The sequence below is a fragment of the Neopsephotus bourkii genome, unplaced genomic scaffold, assembly GCF_033783945.1.
Source record: "Neopsephotus bourkii isolate Nb327-2 ecotype Australia unplaced genomic scaffold, CSIRO-AGI_Nbou_v1 NB_567, whole genome shotgun sequence".
Lineage (NCBI taxonomy): Eukaryota > Metazoa > Chordata > Aves > Psittaciformes > Psittacidae > Neopsephotus > Neopsephotus bourkii.
In genome coordinates, this window is record NW_026901068.1 from 1,288,723 (window position 1) to 1,312,861 (window position 24,139).

Here is a 24,139-nt window from a genome sequence, read left to right on the forward strand (position 1 = left end):
AGATTGTGATGTCAGTGCCCTGTTAGTGGACTAGTATGAAGTCACTGCAAAGAAATTCCTGGAGAATGAGGGAATAAACTCTTCAGGAAAACATATTTTAAAGAATGTGAAATAACAGGAAAACGATTTTTGGGAAATGACTGGCTAAGTGCATATCACTTGAAACACTGACATTTGCCTTAGTACAAAGTCTTCAGACTACCCCTGTTAGTTCTCTTGTAGGTTGTTTAGAATCACAGCTCCATTTCAGTCAGACAGAATTGCTTTTGAAGTATTATTTACCATCCTTCCAGTCTTTGGATTGTGCCATTTGAGTGGCACAGAAGAGAGACAAAAATACGTTCATAATTCTTTTCAAGCTCTGTGGCACATATATAATGGATTTATTAATTGCTGTAAGTTTAAGAAAAAAGTTTAGCTAAAAAAGAATTGAAAGTATATTTTATAGTGCAATTGCAATCAGATACCCCTAATGAAGTATCTACACTAGTGTGCAACGGTAGGTTTTAAAGTGGGTATCATTTTTGCTTGACAGGCAAATGGCAGCCTGGCCAGCCCCATGAGAAAATTAGGGCTGATGATAATGTTGCATTTAAACTTTCAACACTGGCCTGTGTTTGTTTTGGGGTTTATATATGATCCCTTTCATGCTTTTTTGTGCTTCTGAGAAGTGAAGGCATGTACACAAGAGACTAGAGAGGAGAAAGTTTCATTCAGGCACCAGCAGGCTGATGGGGAAGGCTGAGTGTCAGAACTTGTTACATGGCTTAGAGCTGTGTGTTCTGCATTCACATTGGTTCTTATTTCTGCCGCTGGCTTGTATAATTGCTGTTAACTGTTAGACTCCTAGAGTTAAAGCTGCTGTTGCTTTCCTTTGTGAAGTTATGTAAGCTCCAGAGAATCTGTATGTCTGAGAAGGTACCTTTTGAGACACTGAAAATGACCTACTAGAAGATTGCATTTGGATAGTGAGATTTTATTCAAACTTCCTAATGTGAATGGGCACTAATATGATTTACAAGAAGTTGTACCAGTAATGACAAATTATATGTTTCTGTTACAAATGTTATAAAGCTAGATCCCTTTAAGTCCCCTTGGCTCAGAGATGAGCACAATCTGAACTGAGTCAGGAAGCTTTGGGGAGTATGTATAACCTGCAAGAATTCTGGGTGAGGGGGAGGTACCTACCTGTTACAGGGTATGTAGATAGAAAAGTGGGGGGAAACCAGTGATGGGGAAGGAACTGGGAACTGAAGAGCTCATGAAAAAAGTATATGGAGATAAAGGAATGGTGACAAACAGTAAGGGGAAAAACCTGAGCTCATGTGAGGCAGAAACTCACATGAGGTGCTTCTCACACAAATGAGAACTCCTGAACTTGTGCTTAACTGGTAAGCTGTGATTTGAAGCAAAGTTCTTGTATGTGGCATCCTCCCATCCTCCAGGATCAGCAGAACAGTTGCTGCAGTGTCCTCCTTGAGCTTAATGCTTAGAAAAATTCCAGCCCTTACTGCTTCGCCCAAAATAGTGACCAGTTCATCTTCCATCTGCCAAAATGGCTACCATCATCACTTATGGATGCCAGCCATGCCGTGGATGAGATAGAAGGTGAAGACAGAAGAGCCTAGGTTATTCTTTGCAGGTAGCAGAATGACTGTGCAAGGTGTCAGATGCCTGCGGTATCAGGCTGAGGATGAAATTTCACCTGAGGTGGTTGCAGGAGCTTTGTGGCATCAAAATGTAAGCACAGATGAAGTGTCTGTGGTTGTCAAAGACACACTTTGTTTACTTTTGGCATAACAGGAGTCCTTGAATGCTTCAACAATGAAAGCATTTGTGATACTTGATCTTCTGTGGGTGGGAGATCACAAAATTTTCATAGTACAGATATGTGCTGAGCAGGTTCAGGAGGCAAGACTGACCAAAAGGTAAATGAATAAATCATGTTTTAATACTTGGAACTCATGATTAGGTTGAAAGAGCAATGTGGTAGTGAGTTTATTCTTTTCACCTCTGGCTTGCATTGCCCACCAGTGTGTCTGAGTGCCTTGGCAGTAGAGGGAAAGGCAAATTCCCATGGAACAGATCATTGAGTACAGCTGGCATGGCTATCTCAATGCAAGTTGTGACATACAGTTTGTCACTGTGGCTTCTCTTGAAATTAGTGGTGATTTTCTAATATTTGCCTTTTGCAGGTCTGAAATCTGCTCAGATCACTGGGGCAGCTGACCAGAGGCAGGTAACAAGAACTGCCAGAACTACCACTACCATAACTTTCAATTATGTTAACACTGTGAACTCTTCAGACAGTGATCATAAAAACAGAATGCCCCAACTCTGAAAATTTTAAGACATTTTTGACCTTGCTAGACTTGCTCACTGCATGGGATATTGGCAGGCTGTGAGCCTGTGGGTAGTGATTTCATGTATGCTCACATATAGCTGTCTCTTATGGGACCAGTTAGTGCACCTACTGAATCCATTAGATTTTCTTTAGTTACACTGCGAGATCTGGTCTGGTAGCAAAATAACTACTCGTAGTTGGGTCTCAGCATTCTAGACTATAACAAAATTTCTCTGGTGGGATTAAAATTTACATAGTGCCTACAGGGTTGTTGCTGCGTGTAATGAGCCTTCTGGAACAATGTTTTTTCAGGAAGTATTTCCAAGAAGATTCCTTTCCTTTCCCTACAGGCAGTAGTAAAATTGTAAGAATACTTGTGATCAGTTCTGACACAAGTTTCAACCCTTATGCGTTAGGCAATCAAATGTCACTATTTTGTGAGATTTTAAACAAAGTAAGACCTTCTCGTCTGTTACCTTATGTGACCCAGAGCCATCTAGAGAACTAAGCCTTGTTAAAATGGTATTCATTTTTAATTACGCCATTTCGTAAGTGTCTTCAGTTATTCAGTCTGCTCTCACCTAGTCCCAGCTCTGCACGTGAAACAAGGATGCCTGCACTGCATTGTGCATGAATCTTTTAAAACCTGCATTGTAAAGTCAGTATCAGAAACTAAACATGACCTTCATCACAGTAAGAGTGAAGCAGCTTCTCAATAAAGCACTTAAAATAAATGCCAAAGAGTTGCTTTTTACTAGCCTATTTGAAACTACTTTAAATGTGCTTAAGAATTGTTACATGGATATACTACACTATAGTGGCCCTAGTATGTGTGGCTAAACATCTGAAAACATTTGAACATACAGCTGCTTTTATTTTGGTGGCTCTTTGGCTGTTAGGTAGCAGACAGCTCTACCAGACATTTCTAGTAATTTTTATCATTTGTTTTCAGGCTCTGTGAATATTGTCTAAATACGGTTAAATGACACAAAGGAACGTAACACCTGGTGTATTTATTTCTGTACCACCCTTATAACACTCTTGCTAAAGCAGTAAATGAATGAGAAAGATAGATAATCAAAAGCAAACAAGATCCCTACAGACCAAATGGGTTGAATAATTAACTGCGTCACTTTATTCCATGAAGTTAAAATGACACGGTGTTGTCTGGTTAGTACCAGAATCATATGCACAGGCAGACTTTTTAAATCTTAATTTGGAGATAAGAACAGTTCAAGAAATGACTTGTTATTTGCTCTTTCAGGTGAGGGGGGCAGAATTCCCCACTTCATGTTTGCACAGAAGGCCTTTAGCCTCTGCAAATCACTGCAACTCATTAAACTTTCCAAGGCATTTAATGAACATTTGTGAATCTCCAAGCTTCCTCCTGAGCTGATGCAGAATATAAGCCTTCCAGGCCACCTTGAGTAGCCAAAATGTTAGGTATTCTTACTTCTAGTTTACTACCTGCCTCTCCTCCACCTCCCCCTGCTTTATTTTATTATAAGCAGTCTTAAGTCTACAGAAGATAATTTTTAAAGTATATTGCTGTCCAAACTCAGTGATAGCAAGTACTTTGCTCAGCTTTGGAAATAGTTGGCAATCAGGAACCAAAATCCAAACTGAAGCCGGGTTGGTGCATGTTACTCTACTGTGTACAGAAAGTGACACCTCTAACCTATTTCCTCCACTGGCTTGCTTGCAGACAGTCTGCTTTGACCGTAATGTATGTACCAGGAACTAGGGGGCATGATCTCAAGTAGTTTCCGTTGCAGTTTGCAGTATGATTCCTTGGGCAACTGTATTTCTCTGAATTCAAAGTTATATCAGCAAAAGCTTCTTGACATAGCAGCGAATACAAATTGTTCTGGGAAGGGACTCTGAAATCTAACATAACCACTGTCCGTGCAGCTCTGGGATTGTTGGCCTTGCCCGTAGTTGTGAAACCTGGATGTATGTTGTGGAATTCTCTGAGAGGTAATAGGTAAAAGCATTGCTTAAAAGTGACACAGTTGAAATCACGACCTGACAGGCTTGATGAACAAGCAAAGAGCAGTAGTTAAAAGAAGGAGCAGGACTTGGTTGAGAACTGTCGCCACCACTGGATTGTGAAAGAGCTATGGTGCAATTTTTGTGCTTCAACTTGTCAAGTAACTGACTACAGAAAGTGTATTTGTCAATCTGCTTCTTTAGGAAGAATATCTAGAAAATGTTTTTTTCCACATATAACAGTATAGAATATTGTGTAGAAGTTGTAATCAGTCTTAGCATCATTGGGCTGATCTCACAGGAGGCATATATTTGGGTTTTAGTAGTGGATATAGAGCTTCATCTGCCTGTTAACACCACTAAACATCTGATTTATAGATGGCAGTTCATGCAGGTTAAATTACTCTAGGGGCATGACCAAATGAGTGAGAAGGGATAAAAAGACAGGTTTCTAATGCCTTGATCTTTTAAAATGAGTACTGTGGTTTGGGTTTTGTTTTGCTTTTCCACTTGCAGAGGTGTGAGGTCTCTTGTGTCAAATGTCAGACTGTTTCCTATGGGATTCCGGAGCCTGTAGCCAAGCAGAGCTCCCTGCTCCGGTACAGAGCTCTCTCAGTGCAGTGCCAGTAATGTCGTTGGACTCCAAGGACAGCACAACTCTTGTCTGCTTCCTTTCCCACTGAGCTCAGTTTTGTTCCTTTCTCTGCTGTTGCTGTGACTGAATATGGTAATGTGTTTATAAATGTTTTACACTCAAGCTAACATGTGATAAAGCATATCCTTTTACACTGAGTAGAAACTTAAGAGAGGGGGAAAAAAACCAACCAGAATTTATTTAGGAAGTTCAAAGAAGAGGGAGGCAGGCGAGGAACAGAATATTGATTGCTGCTTCATTTCTAATCAAATGTTATTAGTGAATAGGCTGCTAGCATCTCCACAACTCTAAAAATAGAAAAATCTAATAGGAGTTTAGTATGTAGGAACTAGCATTAAAACAGAATCGGCAACTAACCTTTATGTTTATGGGCTTTTGAGAAACCCTCTGTGTTTAGCTTGAATGTAAGCTGAACACATGCCATTTTAAATGCTCTGAATTAAGATCACAGGCTGCCTGAAAAAGACCATTAAGCTTATTGCAGTGTTTTATGGTGTAATAAAATTATATGGAGAGGGAAGCTAGGGAAACACATGACTGAACTTCTGCATCCTGCTTTAAATGGTTCTGTTGTGCTGTGATGGCCAAAGAACGTGGGGAACAAACTTGAATAGGGGCAGTCTGTAACTTCATACAAAAATATTATAATAGATCATGGAATACCAGGTTGGAAAGGACCTCAAGGATCATCTGGTCCCACCTTTCCTGGCAAAGCATGACCTAGACTAGATGTCTCAGCACTCTGTCCAGCTGAATCTTAAAAGCGTCCAACACTGGGGAATCCACTTGGGATAATCTTGGGGAGATTATTCCGGTGGCTGACTGTTCTCGTTGTGAAAAATTTTCCTCTTGTGTATAACTGGAATCTCCCCAGGAATAATTCATGCCCATTACCCCTTGTCTTTTTCGTGTGACTCCTTGTAAAAGGGAGTCTCCATCTTCAATGTAACTAGCCTTTAAGTACTGGAACATGGTGATGAGGTCTCCCCTGAGCCTTCTTTTCTCAAGGTTGAGCAAACCCAGTTCTCTTAACCTTGCCTTGTATGGCAGGCTACCCAGTCCTTGAATAATTTTTGTGGCCCTTCTCTGGACCCTTTTCAGCCTGTCCCCATCTTTTTTTGTGTAGTGGGGACCAAAACTGAAGACAGAATTCCAGGTGTGACCTGACAAGAGCTGAGTAGAATGTGAAAATGGGATGAGTGCAGTTGGTTGACTATGGTAATGCCTTGAGACAGGCTCTTCCAATTCTTTGTGGTTTGGTAAGGGAGGCAGGGACTTTCAGTAAACTGAAAAATAACTCTTAAAAAAGCTCTCAACCCTCTTCTATTGTTTTCATACACTTGGTAGAGAAGTTGCTTGGTGAACTCTGTGATTCAGTTCCTGGAATATGTAAGTCATGGATGGCGCGTGTTTGTGTGACAACTCAGCCAAACAGAAAAGCAATAGCCTGTGCTCTTGTTTCAGGAGTGCTGTCCTGCTCCGGCTATATGGCTTATGGCTATATAAGAATTTGAAATATCTATTTGCATAATTAAGTTTTTGTTAGATACAATGTGAATAACTTCCATTACCATCTCTGCTTAGACAATATAGATATCTTTATGTTACTTTGTAGCATGTGAAGCTTGCCAGCAATGCTGGAAGAGATTCTTGGGTAAATAGAATTCTGTACTAATGCCTAGCTTGAAAATTGTTTCTTTATCATATGCATTTATAGCAGTTGACTTACCCATCACTACAGAGTGTATAATGGGCACTACTGAGAATGTAGCAAAATCCATTCTCTTAAGATTGTATTTTATTAAGCAATATCATCAGTTGTGACAAGTATCCATTCAAATTGAAATGTATGGGTTCCATAAAGTCATGTGCTTTGGAGTTCACAGCATTCAGAATGAACATTTGTTGTTTGTGTGGTGTAATATCAATCATCACTATTATGTTAAAAAGGCAGATTGTTCTGGGATAGTCTTAATTTCTTGTATCTCCTTCTATAAGACTCTTAAGAAAAATTAATGGCAAAAATAGCCATTTCTGTAAATCCTGGCAATTACTGTACCAGGTAAAATACATCCCAGATTAAAAAAAAAAAAAATTATTAAACTTATTTCAGATTTAAAAGATGAAGTTGCAAATATTCGAAGAGCAAAAGAAGAGGAAGGATATAACTGAAAAGAAAAATATATAAACATGGAGCCTGAATAAATGCATAACTGTCAGTGTAGCAAGCTATAATGGTTTTTATATGTGAAGTTGGTTGTACTACAATATTCTGATGACATTAAGCTTTCCTCTTCCAAAAAGTCTCTGTTTGATCAGCCGGTGGTCCTCATTGATATGAGTTAACAGGTTTGCCTGTTTTGTTGTTAGAGTCTAACTTACACTAAGTACAGTGTCTGGCCATATAAGCTTCTTGGTAAAGCAAACCTCTCTGACCTTTAATCATATTCCAACAAACACTATTTGAAAAATAACTTTACCCAAGAGACATTCTCCCAGGACAGTTGTACGGTGCTAGTATTGCCCTATTCAATTGAATAAATCCCTCTGACACCATCGCATCCTTCTGGAGGGCTGGGACGAAACACCCAAGATACCCTTAATGATGCTGAGATCCAAATCAGATTGTGACTTCAAAAACATTATAAATGCATTAACCCCCTCTCTCCTCTTAGATAGAGTTTTAATAAGAATAAAACACCTGAAAGGCCTTAAATAGGAAGGACAGGGGCCTGTGACACTTGTGGTTGCTGCTGCATAGGAGCAGGCTTTTTAGCCCTGCTTTCTCCTATGGTAGTTCTTGACTAGATCTGTGCCACACTGAGCACAATTTTGCATAAACATATTAAAGTGGCAAAGAAGTTGCATAAAATTGCTCTATAGTGTTTTACCAACCTTCTCAACTACAGTATCTAAGATAGGTATTTTAATTTCACTGTATTAAGGGACTTTTAGATTAACAACATAGTATTAGCTGATTCAGAAAGATCATCTCAAAACAGTTTTTTCTACTGAATCTATTCAAGGCAATTTAATGTTTTGTGCAACCACACAGTTTCTGAGCAGTGTCCAATATTCTGTTAAAGTCACTACTCTTTCTTGCCTGTGAATCTCATCTTCCAGTTCTACATTTGGGAATGTTTTTTGTGTTGAATGGCAGAGAAAGGAGTGGTGTTTTTTTGTTTGGGTTTGTTTTGGTTTGGTTTTGTATTTAGTTTACAAGCACTGAATTTGTAACTAAATTTTGTGCAGAGTACACTTTCTCCGCTGTATTTAAGCTACATGAAGAGATGTTCATGAAATGTTCCCTGCCATTGGAGTAAAAGGCAATGAGCTTTGTAATGAGCCTTTAATGTCAGCAGGAGTTCACTCTGCAGTAGTTCGTTCCACCCTTGACATTTTAATTCTGGCCACAGATAAATGTATTTTCAGTTTGCAGACATCTCTGAAACAACAAGTCTGCTTTTATTTGCCAGTACTACCCTGGCAATATATAACTGTTACTACTCAAGCTTGTTCAAAATGAGTCGGGATCAGAATGGTTTGGGTTGGAAGGGACCTTAAAACTCATTCATTCAGTTCCAACCCCCCTGCCACAAGCAGGGACACCTTCCACTGAGGAGGTTGCTCAAAGCCCCATCCAACGTGGCCTTGAACACTGCCAGGGATGGGGCAGCCACAGTTTCTCTGGGCAGCCTGTGCCAGTGCCTCACTACCCTGGTAGTAAAGAACTGCTTTGCAATGTCTAATCTAAACCTACCCTCTTTCAGTTTAAAGCCATTCCCCCTTGTTCTGTCACTGCGTGCCCTTGTAAAAACTCCCTCTCCAGATTTCTTTTAGGCCCCTTTAGGTATTGGAAGACTCTTACAATGTCTCCCCAGAGCCTTCTGTTTTCCAGGCTGAACAACCCTAACTCTCTCAGCCTGTCTTTGTAGGAGAGGTGCCTGGCCTTCCTCTTCCCCCCCAGAGCTTTATCCTGTGGCACTCTACCAGGCAGATAGATGCCTGAAGAGCCCAGAGTCTGCTCTCCCAAAGCCCAGGGTAGGGAGCTTGCTGTGAGCACCCCTTCCTGCCGTAAGGATTTTCAACTCAACTATTTCATGGTCACTGCAATCAAGGCTGCCCCTGAGCTTCATATTCCCCACCAGCCTCTGGCTGTTGGTGCGAACAAGTTCCAGCATAGCACCTCTCCTCCTTGGCTCTCCTGTCACTTGGAGAAGGAAGCGATTGTCAACACATTCCAGGAACCTCCTGGATTGCTTATGCCCTGCTGTGTTGTTCCTCCAACAGACACTGGGGTGGTTGAAGTCCCCTGTGAGGACCAGGGTTGTATGTATGTGAGGTTTTGTTGGGGGTTTTTTTGTGGACTTGTACTTGCTTATAGTAGTAACTTCATGTATATTTTTTAAAGATATCTAAAAGCATATTTTTATATGTATGCATTTTATAAACCATAAGATAGTAAGCATGCACATAAGAGTTCAAGACATTTCATCCAGAATAAGGAGAACCGTTACAGTTGCTTTGGAGGAGTTGATCAGTTCTGTTCATAAATGGGAAGCATCACCTGTGACCCAGTTTAGTAGCACAGTCACAGCAGCAGACACCCTTGTGCCACTATATTTTTACTTTTCAAAATAATGTTTATATTAACTTGGGGGTCAGTGTTCCATTTTATTTCAGTAGGAAAATACGCAGGGTACTGCTTGAGCAGGAAACTCATGGTTTATATTGAACCCTTCAGTGAAAAGAAAGGAAAATATTTTTGCTGTTTTAAAATGAAACATGAATCAGAAAGTGCTTTAAAGTGCAGTAGTTGTGGTCTTCAGGAGGCAGAGGGTTAAATTAATTGGAAATGCAGAGAATTTTGACACATACTACACTGCAATTAAGGTGTTTTCTCCAGAGTTTATTCAGAGCACTGTTAATCAGTTACGTATAGCAGCTTAAAATGCCATTATTGCAGTAGTGGTTTTGAGTAACAAATGACCTGTAAGATAATTCATCTGTGTGATTCCAGTTTTAGTTGTCCTCATCTTGCATAATGAAATGTGGTTTTGTTAATAAAAACAAATTAAAACTCTTTTTTAATAAAGTAGGCTTTGAAATAAAACCTCTCATGTCTTTTGTCTGTCTTTTCTGGGCTTTTCTTTTTTTTTTATTTCTTTCAGTATATGTAGATCATGAAGTATGGCCAAACTTGGGATTTGTGGTGGCCCAGTCTCCCTGCAGTTCTCTGCCTTTGGTCTTATTTCTGGTATAAAGTACAAATACAAGCCTTAGATACCAGATGTGGAGCAAATATATGCATACATGTGTAACGTGGCAAATAGTGAAACTTTGAGTATATAATACGCTTTAAAAAAATGAAGTTGTAGAGAGATGTACTAGGTATTACAAAGAGGTAAATAAAAAACTTTTCAAAATGGAGCTCCTTTCTTGAGGAGCAGCCTGAAGTGTAAGGATAGGAGTGCAGAGGAGGAGAGGTGAAAGAGAGACCTTGTAGTGTTCAGCACACTTCCAAGTTCAAACAGGCTGGTTTGTTGGCTGCTGACACCTGGCAGGAGGGCTACTGGGCATTGAACTTAATGGACAAGCAAAGCTTAGAGCCCCTTAAATCTAAAAGTTAAAGAGATGGAAGAATATCAAGTATGTGTGAAGTGTTCTTAAAGAGGAATCAAAGCCACAGCTCTAAGCCTTCTAGTAGTTCCCATAATAGTGAGAAATGACATCTAAGCTGCTTATTAGGCAGCCTGTGGTTGTTATTTGCATAATGTAGTAAAGCAGACCTTATCTTCTGATTAGGCCTTTTTATCATAAAATGAGCTAAAAGACCTGTGTATGGCAGAGCTGCTGATGTAAGAGAAACTTATTTTTGAGATTTCATTTTATCAGCCCAGTGTGGAGAGAAGGGGAAGGAAAGGGGAAGAAGCAAGTGCAGGCTCCTTGGAGTAAGCGACTTGGTTCACGTACAGGACAAGATGTAATTGTTTATATGCTCCGGATGTGCTGCCACAGTATTAAAGCAAGTGAAAAAATCTTGTGTGATGGAGCTATTGTTCTTTTGTTTATAAATGAAAGTTTTGTGATGGTTAAACCAAACAAAACCCCCATCTCTTGGGTCTTTTGCCTACGATGGCCAGTTTGTCTGGATCTGGAGTGTTTTATCTCTGAGTGGTGGTACCTCCAAAATTCCCTGCTGCTGTAAAGTCTTAATGTTCCTCTTATAAAAGAGGTTTTATATAAGTGTTGCCACTCAAAGCAACAAGAAATCATGAATTAGACTTTATAACATCAGTGTTGGGTTGTGGGCTTCATTTTTCTAGATCTGTAAATCATATGTTTAAAATTGCCTTAATGTTGTTTATATTTTGGGGAAGGAGGACTGGGTTGGTTGTTGACTAGTAAGTTAGATGTGGGAGTAATTTCTCTGTAATTGAGGGCAAGAAACCTTGTAATATTCCCTGTGAGTCTCTTGTATGACTGTACAGTTCCAGGAGCTGGGATTTCAGGAGATGCTTAGGCAGCCCAAAGAATAGTGAAATTAAGAGTTGACTGTGTAACTCGTAATAACCAGGTGGAGGGAGCAGGTGACCTCTTGTGGCTTTATCAACATGGAATAGGTAATTAGTGATGTGAGGTTAGACAATGGAATGATACAAAAGAAAGCACACTCTAAATCACAAGTGGTGGTAATGCAGGAGTATCTGCTGTAACTGTGAGAAGTGGTTAGTCATACGAGGGACATGGCTGGCTTTTTTTTATCAAATTCTCATTCATAGGAAAGGTTTTAATAAATGAAAATGTATAGCAGCTGGCTTTGCAGAATGTCTCACAGTATTCTGGAAAACTTCATTCGTGCCTCTGAGCATTTTGTTCAAAAGAAAGGTTATTACTGAATGGGAGGGGGGAGAAAATGCATGAAAGCTGTGGAGAGGGAAGGAGCATTTCTTGGAAGCACTAGAAGTGACTTGAACAATCAGTCTACAGAAGAGATACAGAATGTCTTGCATCACTCTTCAAAGACATGCCACCCCCACACTGATTAATAGTGGCTGCATTTCGAGGGATGTGTGTCAGGTGAAAGGCACTCTTCTCCAGGGGAGTGGGAGTGCAGGCTCCTCAGAAGCACTTCACAATGGAATCCCCTGTATAGAACCTATGGCTCCCAAGAATTTCCTTCTATTGCTATGGAAACCTGAGACAGAAGGAACATACACGTAAAAGTAACATTTTTATGTAAGAAGCTAGGAGAGAGCATTTGAACAACTGTTTAATTAATGGCACTTGAAGAGTGGGACTGATCTGAAGCAAAATAGTTAACAGTCGGGTGTGGAACCTATCTCTTGCCCACTGTTAAGAAACTTGAGCATGGTAGATCTGAGTGCTAATTCATCACTCTCTTGTTTTCCTTGGCCAGGACAGTGATGTTTCTGTTTTTACATTACTGATGACTGCTGGACAGTAAATGGGAAGCAGCTCACTTACTTTTGTAAAGGCCTGTTGAAGTTTGCAATGTCTAGGCACAGAAGTTGTTTGTATTGGAACTGGTTTACTCGTGTCAGTTTTATGTTGTGGAAAAATCTGGAACGGGACTGAGTGCAAGTCATGACATGAGAGACTTTTCAGTGGATGTTGTTGGATTTTGAAGGAGCTGGCACTGGCAGTGAAGCAGAAAACTGCCTCTTCCCCCCATTGTTCTTTTCTTCCATTGTTAGTCTGATCTGGAATAGTGCCATATCTAGAGACGTATTTACACACAAGCAGTGATCTACCTAATTTGGCTTTAGTTCAGTCCTTTAATTAGAAATCAGATGAAAGGTTGTTTCTGGGATACTCCTACTTTGAAATGGGGCAAAACAATGTTGATGTGAACTTGACTGTTTGGGTTACAGCTTATACCTGTGTCATGGTTTAAACCCAGACAGACAGCTCGTTCACTCACTCCCAGTGAGTGGTGCCGGGCTGGAAGGAGTCAAGGGCCGTGGGGGCCTCCCCTTCCCCGCTCCCGGAGGGATGGAGAGGAGAATCGAAAGAATGCAACTCCCACAGGTTGAGACAACAGCCCAGCAACCAATGTACAACACAAATCACCACCGCTACCACCAATGACAACAATGATAAGAGAAAATAACAAGGGAAGAGAATATGATACCACCTGCTGAAAAACAAGTCCTACCCAGAAGACCCCGTGTCCTTCCGGGTAACTCCCAGTTACATCCTGGGCATGATGTGCTGTGGTATGGAATACCTCTTTGGCTAGCTTGGGTCAGGTGTCCTGTCTCTGCTTCCTCCCGGCTTCCCCTCTTCCCTGGCAGAGCACGAGACTCACAAAGTCCTTGGTCAGGGTAAACATTACTTAGCAACAACTGAAAACATTGGGGTTATCAGCACTGCTCCCAGGCTGAAAGTCAAAACACAGCACTGCACCAGCTACCAAGAAGAAGAAAAATTGACTGCTACTGCTGAACCCAGGACAACCTGACTACTTTGCATCAACCAAATTAAGAGTAAAAGCTGTCGTTATAGTAACACCAGAGCTTACATGTAGATGCTTCCTTTGAGTCGCTTTCTACAGAGTTTGTTTTAAAGCATTTTTTTTTCCTGCTTAAACTGAACTTACAAGCACATGCCCATCTTTCTCGAGGTGCCGATGCTCACAGTCTCAGCTCTGTGGTGCTAATAAAAAGAAATAGGATGGAGGGAAGGGAAAGATAGGAGATCAAACTGGCCCTGAGGAGTGGGTTCTATAGCTGAAGTCTTGCCTAAGTTGCTTAGTATAACAACTGAGTTTTCTTAAGTATGAGAACATGTTGGTAAGTGTCCAAAGCTAGTCTGCCTCTGTATGATGCCTTACTCATGAAATGGCCTTGAGGCTCCACAGCCTTGGAATACTGAAGAGAAGATACCTGCCAAAGGGTATCTGGGATTCTCTTTGGCTACCACCTGGAATAATCTCCTGATGTGTGTTAGTGAGACACCTTACAGCTTTACTGTTTGCCTTTTTGGTAGGTGATAAGAGGAGCTGTTGATGGTAAAAGAAAAATCTGTGTTAGTTGACTCCATTAGCATTTGCCAGGTGGTCTCAGACAGATCACTTGTGCTGGATCTCTGGTTTCCCCAGTAAAAAGTAGAAGGAGTTTCCCTCCATTCCTATATTTTCAACCCTCTGCATTATTATTAGTACAATGTTCTCTGTAGGTACTTCTGGATATTACTATTAAGTGGCTCTTTAAAAAAACATGGGCAGAAAGTGTTTAGCTGTAACATACTGTACAGCAGTTTGGGGGGCTGGTTTTATATAGCTTAAGGTCTTTTATCATAATTAAGCACTATTTTAAGCATCCCATGAAGGACTTTTCTTCTATGGATTCTAGAAGTAGCAGCGCATGTAAAAGAGGCAGTAAAACTCTCCCCACATTTCTGCTTTGGAATATACTGGAGAAGCAACAAAAGCTCCTCTGCACGTTCTTTTACCCATTGGAACCCCTGTGCCTCTAGTGAATGTATACTTGTTGACAAAAACAGAATTACTCCTGGTTATTTTTGTTGTTATTGCTAAACCCTAAAAGCTTTAAAGCTGCCTTAATCCTATCTTGTATGTTTCTTATGGGATCCTTTTCCTAAGCTCTAGTCAGATACCTCTCTAAAAGTCTTGCAGATAGACTTAAATTGTCATTATATGCTTCTATTTAGCTTGCCCAGCTATGACTGGGGATGGTAATGGGGCTGCTTGGGGAAAGAGAGAGAAATAAAATGAACCACCTTTAAGCCGCTTGAACAAGTAGATTGCTTTGTGTCTTTATGCTTCTGTTAGTGATGCAACCCAGAGATGTGTGCTTTCTGAAGACTGGTCTATATTTGCAGTCAAGTGACTGTCTTGCAAATGCTTTTTCTCTCTGCTTCTTTCAGCCACTTCTTGAAACAGTATGAAAAAAATAAATTGATAAAATAAACAGTAGAGTTCAGTTTGACACCTAAACACAGGTGGCTGAGCTCTAGTTTGTTGGTGGAGAGCCATTGACACAGCCAGTGGAACACAGGAAATGATTCATCTGAGCAGCCAAGATGTGGGCTTGAGGGTGGGTTGCATGCTCTCTAACATCTATTCACTACCGATTTATTTTTCCCAAATGGATCTCACATAGGATCTTTGGGGAAGAAATAGCCTTCTACATCTGCTTTACATTTAGCAGCCAGAGGTCATAATGGTCAATCTACACAGGCTGTTAAGCATGGTGTTCTCACCGTTCAGCAGTTAGAATCGTAGAATAGAATAGTTAGGGTTGGAAAGGACCTTAAGGTCATCAAGTTCTAACCCCCCTGCCATGGGCAGGGACACCTCGCTCTAAACCATATCACCCAAGGCCTCGTCCAGCCTGGGTTTGAACACTGCCAGGGATGGAGCATTCACAACCTCCCTGGGCAACCCATTCCAGTGCCTCACCACCCTAACAGGAAAGAATTTCCTCCTTATATCCAATCTAAACTTCCCCTGTTTAAGTTTGAACCCATTACCCCTTGTCCTATCACTACAGTCCCTAATGAAGAGTCCATCCCCAGCATCCGTTCATGTTCCTGTCCATGTGGGACCCCTTTCCATCAGTCTTACCGGGGGCATTTGGGCACATGGGTCCTTTCGTGCTCTGGGCTCTTTGGTAGCATGGCCTGAAGATCTCAGCTTTGGTTTGCTTTTGCAGACAGTAAGTGAGACAATATGTAGTTTGTTATGATGCCAATAAAATCCCAATCCTTGCTTCTGTGATTGGGTATTCAAAGTGCTTTTGTGCTGTGAGTGCTTCTTTATGAATGGCAGATTGCCTTTTACACAGCTCTCCACTTACTGTTGAAGATGGAAAGTGTACCAGCCTATTCATGTGTAATGAAAGGTACCTAGCAGTGTGCCTATGTTTGTTGAACCAAGCTGTGTTTGTTGAACCGAACTCTGCTATCCCTTTGGAAGCACTGGATTTTGGGTTGGGATGGGCTGCATGATGAGCCTGGCCACACAGTCAGGGATCTGCTTGGCTCCTTGGAAAAACGGGGTTGGGGCAGAAGGAAGTTGCTTGGTCTCTAACAGGTACCTGTCTAGTAGACTGTGGTGTCTGGCTGTGATGCAGGCAAGGAGCCTGAATTGCTGCACTCCCCAGTCACTGTTCTTAAAAGCTAGTCTTCAAGCAGCACAAACATTACAATTAGTTCTCAACTGGGTTTTAGCAAAGTGTATGCCACAAAATGCAGTGGTCTCTCCAAGCCCCAGATTCCTTCTTCCAAGCTAACACCAGCTAAGGTTATCACAGTTATCACATGCAGATTGTTTTTGGGTTTTTTTTATCCTGGTTTTCCTAGAAGCCAGATCCTGTGCATATCTCATATTTCCTCAGGCCCTGGGCTAGTGCTTTGTCTTCCTTGTGTTACCACTTGTCTCAAGACTGCATCCTCTCATCTATTGCTAATTCCCAGGTCCCTATTAATTGTTACTGTCACAGGAGAGATGTATGATTATTCCATACTTCTTTCTTTAAGTGCTTCTTCCTGAAAAAAAATACGGCTGCTCCCATTTTGGCCATTGAGGCCACCACTCTGTGTGTGTATATATGTCTGTAGCTGTATCTATATGTCTCTATAGCTATATCTATCTTTGGCAGCCATAATGAAAATCTTTTATATATATATATAAATCAGTCAAATTCTTTATTATTAATATCTTGGTGCCCTTGTTAGGTGCTGGTGACCCAGGAGTAACAAAGAACAATGGCATGGGTGGCATTCATCTCTCCCCAGATAGCTGGAAGAGCACTCCCATAGTTTGAGGGTGATGTGTGTTCAGTCTCCTGCATGTGGGAGGATTTGAATCCACATCACAGGAGAGTATACCCGTCCCTGCAGGGTGAGGCAGCATCTCAGACTCCTACTGACAGTTTTCCGCTCTGTGTAAGGAGCTGGGTATTCAATACAGCAAAAAGTGCATGCTATCCTTACAGTGCTTCAGGAAGGAGTGCTAGTTGGGAACACAGGGCAATTCTCATTTCAAGATGAGACTTGCAGCAAGGAGGATTTGGGGGTGGATTTGAAGTTTGACCTCTGGTATATTAGTTTTGAGCTGCAAAGCAATCACAAATGGATCTTTGCACAAGTGTTCTACCTCATCCAGGTAGAAGACAGGTGATAGGCCACTTGTCTAGAGATACCAGAGTCCTTCAGTGCCTGCTTGCTTAAAAAACATTCCCAAACATCCAAATAAACAGCCCTGCCCTCCAAAAAAACCCAAAAACTACAACCAAAGAAAGCAAACAACAAACTGTAAGCAAAAACAAAACACCAAACCAAAGCCCAAACAACAACAAATGCATTACATGAACATATATGATTTCAGTAGCCTCTCTTGCTTGACCCAACCTTGCAGCATGATGGCAAGAGAACACCTGCCATTTTGGCCAAATACAGTCAGACAGAGGAACGTATTGGATGTTTTTCTGTACCCTTGGTGAGCTCTTCATCTAGTAAGCGAAAAAGCCTACTCCTAGCAGTGTTTTGGGAACTTAGACACAGTTCTTCTTTAAACTTCACTGAATTTGCACTGACCCGATGACTGGTCTTACTCATTTCAGAAGCAGATTTGCCATATGCTAATTGATTTCCTCAGCTCCAAAAACAGCGTGGCTTTCAGCAGATGTATTCCTTCAATGCTATTGTTCTATTTATCTCTATTGCTGTTGTGACCTTGAAGTTCCAGGAAGGCATGGGACGCATAATGATGATAGAGCTTGCTGAACGCTAGAGACTCTAGTGAGGGAGAGGACATAAGGGAGAAGGGATCTGGTTTGGGCTTGTATCCAATTATTAAAATACATTTTTAGACTATTTTGTACTAAGGAAGTAAACACTTAATGCTGTGCAAAGGTTAGAGACAGACTCACCCATTCTTGGAAGTATGTGCAGCTTGTCCTGAATGACATCAGTGATGGATCTGTCTTGTGTGTGTATATGGAATTCTTGATTTATTACAGTGTAATTTTGTGCCAAAGCTTATTCAGAAATGTCTTAGGTTCTTTCAGGAAACTATTGTTAAAAACCAAGCTTTTTCTCTTTACTCAATTTGTCCAGACACAGTAAATCCATTTAAAGAAATATTTGCAATATGGGGTACTGATCTGGTATCTAAGTTTTTCAGCTCTTTGCTTTGACTGCTTTTCTTTGTTCTATGAGCTTGAAAAGATACAAATCCTATGTCAAACTATTTTTGCTTATATTAAATGTGTGGTTTAGCTACCACAACAGTATTATGCATGTTATCACTTAAAAAAGTGATCTGTAAAAGCTCTTTTTTTTCCTATTAGTTCTATTTCTAAGACTAAAAAAAATAAATATAACAAAACAAGAAAGATAGTTTTGATACTTGTGACTTTTTTCGCTCTTTCAATTAGGTATCACCCTGAATATAGAACACCATCCATGTGTGTCAGCTCTGTGCAAATACTAAAATGAGATACCAATAAAGTAGACTTTCTGTGAAGGACATATGGCTGATGATACAACATCATTTACAATTTGTATGCATTTGTGAAGATTACTTGCACTTCTTTTTAATAATTAGGCCTATGGCTCCATTGATTATTTTTAACAAACTGGTTAAGTGCAGAGCTATAAGGCCATAGCACTGGTTTAATCCTTGGAATAGAGATCACCATTAACAGGTATTCTCCCCAAGCAATTGTCAACTCCAAAACTCTTTAGTTTGCTTTTTTCAAGTGTCCGTTTTTCTTAGAAGCTGGTGAATGAGCATCTGTTAAGCAGTCTCTATAGACGTGATGCTGTGGCAGCTTTAATGACATGTGATGTCTTTGTCACAGAGGCTAGCCCAAGATGGTAGTAGGGATGAAGCTATTTTGGTTGGATCACTCTTGCCTCATGCTTCCTCTGTGGTTTTGACTTTATATGAATAAATACTTTTAATGTTTTGTATCAGACTATCTTGCCTTTCTGTTGAGAAAGACAATCTGTTGTGTTTGTGTGGTGACCAAGTTGCCTGATTGGTTTTGTTACATTTCCTGAGAGCATGGTGAAGGTATACAGATCTTACACTTGAGTGAAAGCATATATAGTATATATAGTATACATATATATACTACATATACATATATATACACACATATATATACGATATATATACTACATGGTGAAGGCATATATAGTACATATATGTATGCTATAGCATATATATATGCTATATATATACACATGTGTATGCTATATATGCTTTCACTATATATGCTATAGCATATATATATATGCTATATATATACACACACACACACACACTTTGCTGTTAAAACAGACTGAACCACAGCCGACCAAGTTGTTGAGCATCATTATCAAGCATGCAAAGTCAACTGTGAGCCATTTCTTTCACTGTGGTCTTGTACTAAAAACCAGCAGCTGGTTCCTGCAGAATCATGCAGTAAATTTCCAAAACCTTTCAGCTGCTTGTGAAAAACTGAATTGTGTGGGGGATTGGAATGGCAGGAGCATGTATCAAAAAAGGACTTTAATCTGGTAAAACATACTGAACAGTGTAACACTGCTGTAGAGGGAAAACTCTGTTCACATCTCTTATCGGTGTTTGAGAGAGATATGGAGCAATTATCAGTCAGGATCTGCTTGAAACTCTCAATGATAAACAATATATTTAGGAACCTTTTCTAACCAGGTGTTGTTCTGATTTTGTGAATAAATGATTCTGAAAACCTATACTGGAATGCTTTGAACTCTTAATTCATCTCACTGCTTTCTTACTAGAGACAGACAGTTCCTTAGGCCATTTGTCAAGCTAGGGAAGTCAAGAAAAACACTGCTTGGTTTCAAAAAAAAGTTAATTCTGCTTTGCTACTATCGGCTACTTTATATTGTGCACTTGTTACAATTAGACGTGGAAAAGGAAACTGAAAGTTGGATTTCAAGAAGTAAAATTCAATTTCTGTTTTCTTTTTCTCTCTCAGGTGGAAAGACATGACATGAATACCCTGAGTTTACCGCTTAACATTCGCCGTGGAGGCTCTGACACTAACCTGAACTTTGATGTACCAGATGGGGTTCTGGAGTTTCACAAAGTTAAACTCAGTGCAGATAGCTTGAAACAGAAAATCCTCAAGGTTACAGAACAAATCAAAGTTGAACAAACAGCTCGAGATGGCAATGTGGCTGAGTATTTGAAACTGGTAAATAGTGCCGACAAGCAACAGGCTGGGCGCATTAAGCAAGTCTTTGAGAAAAAGAACCAGAAGTCTGCCCACTCCATTGCCCAGCTACAGAAGAAATTGGAACAGTATCACAAAAAGCTCAAAGATATTGAACAAAATGGATCTTCCAAAACTACTAAGGATACTTCCAAAGATAACTTGAAAGATATTCAACATGGCAAGTCTCGTACCTCTGGGCACGGAACAGAGAGCAGCAAGTCGGGTGTGCCAGGCGTGTCTTTGACACCACCTGTCTTTGTTTTCAGCAAGTCTAGAGAGTTTGCAAACCTGATCCGAAACAAATTTGGTAGTGCAGACAACATTGCTCATCTCAAAAACACCTTGGATGAATTTCGGCCAGAAACAAGTTCCAGAACATACGGGGGCAGTGCCACTATCGTTGCCAAACCAAAATACGTTAGTGATGATGAATGCTCAAGTGGGACCTCTGGCTCAGCAGACAGTAATGGGAATACTTCCTTTGGTCCTGCTGTGGCAAGTACTCTGGACAGCCAAGGAAAGCTTTCCATGATTTTGGAGGAAATAAGAGAAATCAAGGAGACACAGTCGCAATTAGCTGATGATATAGAGAATTTAAAAACACAGTTTAAAAGAGACTATGGCTTTATTTCTCAGATGTTACAAGAGGAAAGATATAGGTACTTTTTTTTTTAACTGCTCTCTTGAAATGACTTTTGAATGAGTATAGAAGCTGTTTGGAAAGTGTAAACGTGGCATGTGCTTGTGTATGTGATATTTCAGAAGCAAGAGGAAAAAATAATTCCAATCAATATCTGGTACCAAAATGTTCCACTCCTTCCAATAACTGAAAATACATGTAGAGCATTAATATTTCCTATCAAATGATGTGGTAGCTCTTTGCCTTTTGTTGAAGGCTTGTCAGAAAATTCTCTCATCTGACATACTACACTATATGAATACCACATATAAGATGCCAACTGATTTGGAACCAGTGGAAGGATTCTAATCTACTGGGGCTTGAAAATTGCTAATCAGTCTACAGTATAGCAGATCTGAGTTAGAGCTCATAAGTATAGCCTTCCATCCTGCTTACCTTTCCAGACAGTTCTCAGAAGCATTGCTATCATGGATGCAATGTCACTTTGTACCGTGATGTAACACAGCTGTGGAATGGGATTTTAAGCTCTGTAGCACAACCCCTTCTTGGATGTGTTACTTGGTAGCTAATTCCTTTATCATCCACTGTGGGAAGAGAGATAAGTTCTGCAAAGGGTTTGCGCCTCCTGTACCTATATTTCATTTGTCATATCACTTGTTAAAGTAAGTGTTGACATCTGAAGTCTTTACTGCACTAATGGGCAAACAGTATGAAATGCAGTATTTAACATTTGCCTTGTTTACAGTTCCTGAAATAGAAGGGAAGGCTGGGTATCAGGTGGTAACATGGAGAAGGAGAGAACAGAGCAAATGGTTTACTGGGCTTGGGACTGGGCTTCAGGAGAAGGTAGAGCAGCCTTTTCTGACAGCTCACTGCCATTGATGTCTCAAGCCTCCTGCCACCAGTGCTTCCATAGCTAGGCAAATTTGCCTCTATCATTTTTGTGGCAGCCACATTGTTTGCCTGTTTGTATGTTAAATCAAGTTACAAATTCACACAAAAACCCCGATTTTAGTTTTCTGGTTTAGTTGAACTGGTTTACTGCACACAGATGTGACAGAACAGGCAGTGCACATGAATGGCAGGACCTTGCAGTTGTGAGAGGGACAGGGAACATGTTTTTTCCTTTCACTACTTGTGAGCTGTTAACTGGCTGAAGCTCACTTATGACACATATCTTCTTGTCTAAATGAAGAGTGAGAAATGGAAAAATGTGAGTTGGATGTCCTTAGGCACTGTTTATCGTTTGTATAATTTGCCAATGATGTACAAATATTTGCTTTTTAACATCCACTACCAGCAAGAAACACTCAAAAGAGGCTTTCAGTTTGCTGAATAAATGCCTATGGAGAGTTTCCAAAGTTCTACCTGATTTCTCTATGCTCTGTAATGCCAGTCAGATGAATCCATAGTACACAGAAATTAGCTTTTAGAATGTGTAATTGTTTTCATGATTAAGCATTACTTGAATAGAAGGCACTAAATTTAGACCTTTTCTCCTAATAAGATATGAAAGATTGGAGGACCAGTTAAATGACCTCACTGATCTACATCAACATGAGACAGCAAACTTGAAACAAGAGCTAGCCAGCATAGAGGAGAAAGTGGCCTATCAGGCGTATGAGCGATCACGGGATGTTCAGGTACTTGTTTTTCCTTATAATAAACTTGTAAGATTTTGCACAGCTCTTGTACTGTGAAACACTTTTGTCTTTCTACGTCTTTGTATTTAAGGAATCTGGGGAAACATTTAAGCTCCTGTTTTGTCTGTTTTAAGTTGAAAATCTAGCACTTTTAAATTGGTGACAGTCTCCACTTGTTTCAATGGATTTAGAATTTTATCTGCTGGAATGGATGCTGTAGCCTAGGCAGACTTGTGGACAAAGAATGGCCTGGTTTAATTTCTTGCACCTGAGGAGGAAGGAATTGAATCTCCTTGTATTGTATAAAATGCCACATTTGATAATGTCCTAACACAAACCTCGTGCTCAGGCTTTCTCCTGTATGCAGTCATATCACTGACAAGGTTTATTATAAGTTGAGTTTAAGGTCAAAAGAGAGCTAATTGATAAATAAACTTGTTGAATTGCCAGTTGTAATTTAAGACTTTCTGTGGTCACAGAGTCCCTGTAATCAAAGCTGTAGGGTGTGTACACCTCAGTAAGCAGCTGTAGTCATGCCTGGCTTCATTTAAAAGCCACTAATAACGTCTACAGTTTGTCCTGACAGCATGTAGTTACAGACTTGAATACTTGTGTACAATATAAGCACAATGGTTCTGCGCAAAGTCTGAGCAGGTGGTGAAGACTGTTAAAAAGGTTAGTTTGCCTTGCCTTGGGTTTAAGTTCACTGACTACTGAGGAATGCTCAAAGACTGTCGTTGTATTGGGTCAGATGGTAAAAAAACCTCAAACCAACCCTGTCCTGTACCCCTTTACACTCCCATTTTTAAGTGTAGAGAGTGCAGGCAGCGGGACAATCAAACTGTTTCCTGTCTGGTGTGAGAGCTTAGGAAACTCATGGGAACAGAGTCGGCAAGGACGGTACTGAATGTAAGCATATCATGGGTTACTTTGTAGGTTTAAAGGAGAGAGGTGTTTCATGCAGAACTCCTGTGAAGGTATCCTGAGGATGTGAAAACTGAATGAGACCAGAGTTCTTCAGCAGAAGGGCTGTGAAATGTTTGATAGCTCATTAGCAGAACCCTGCAGGGGTGTCAGACACTTTTAAAACGGATTGAATTGCTACACCAATGCAGCCTTGTTTCTTTTATCTCTTTATAGTTGAGCCTGTTTAAACCTGTCTTGTTAGGGGTTTGCAAATAGGCTAAAATAGAGGAAAAGCATTTAAATTGTGGATATTTTAAGTAACAACCTACCTTTGGAGTGCTCTGTCCTGAAGGGGTGGATAGATTGTTTTTGAAACATTTGCTCCACCACTCAGTGCAGAACTGCAGGGAGTAGATTTATGTAGCACGAGATAATTTGGGAGTAACTTACGGTCAGAGTAGAAGAAAGAAGAAGGGAAGTTCTTTAGTGTGTAATGGAGAGCATGCATGAACTGTAAGGGACTTTGTGCCACCCATAAGAACTATCTTCTGTATTATCACTAATTCTTGGACCAATGAAAGGAAGCCATCTTTCATAAGGTGCTGTGCCACATGCTTGGTGCTGAATTTGGTGCCAGGCTGGTCAAATGGTACGGTAGTTCAACGTGCAGTGGTTTTGTTTGTGTATTTTCACACAAAAGGTTGGGTTGAATCGGCTTCTTAC

General features: G+C 40.4%; 1 protein-coding gene across 3 annotated transcripts in view; it reads left to right on the top strand.

The window, feature by feature from the left end:
- TMCC3 (transmembrane and coiled-coil domain family 3) overlaps positions 1 to 24,139 on the top strand; it is a 145,478-nt gene that overhangs the window by 119,797 nt on the left and 1,542 nt on the right. For all 3 annotated transcript variants that reach the window (XM_061351301.1, XM_061351302.1, XM_061351300.1), the window contains exons 2-3: positions 19,988 to 20,886; positions 22,375 to 22,510. In XM_061351301.1, coding sequence (XP_061207285.1) covers positions 19,988 to 20,886; positions 22,375 to 22,510 — 1,035 coding nt within the window. The remainder of the gene's footprint in view (positions 1 to 19,987; positions 20,887 to 22,374; positions 22,511 to 24,139) is intronic.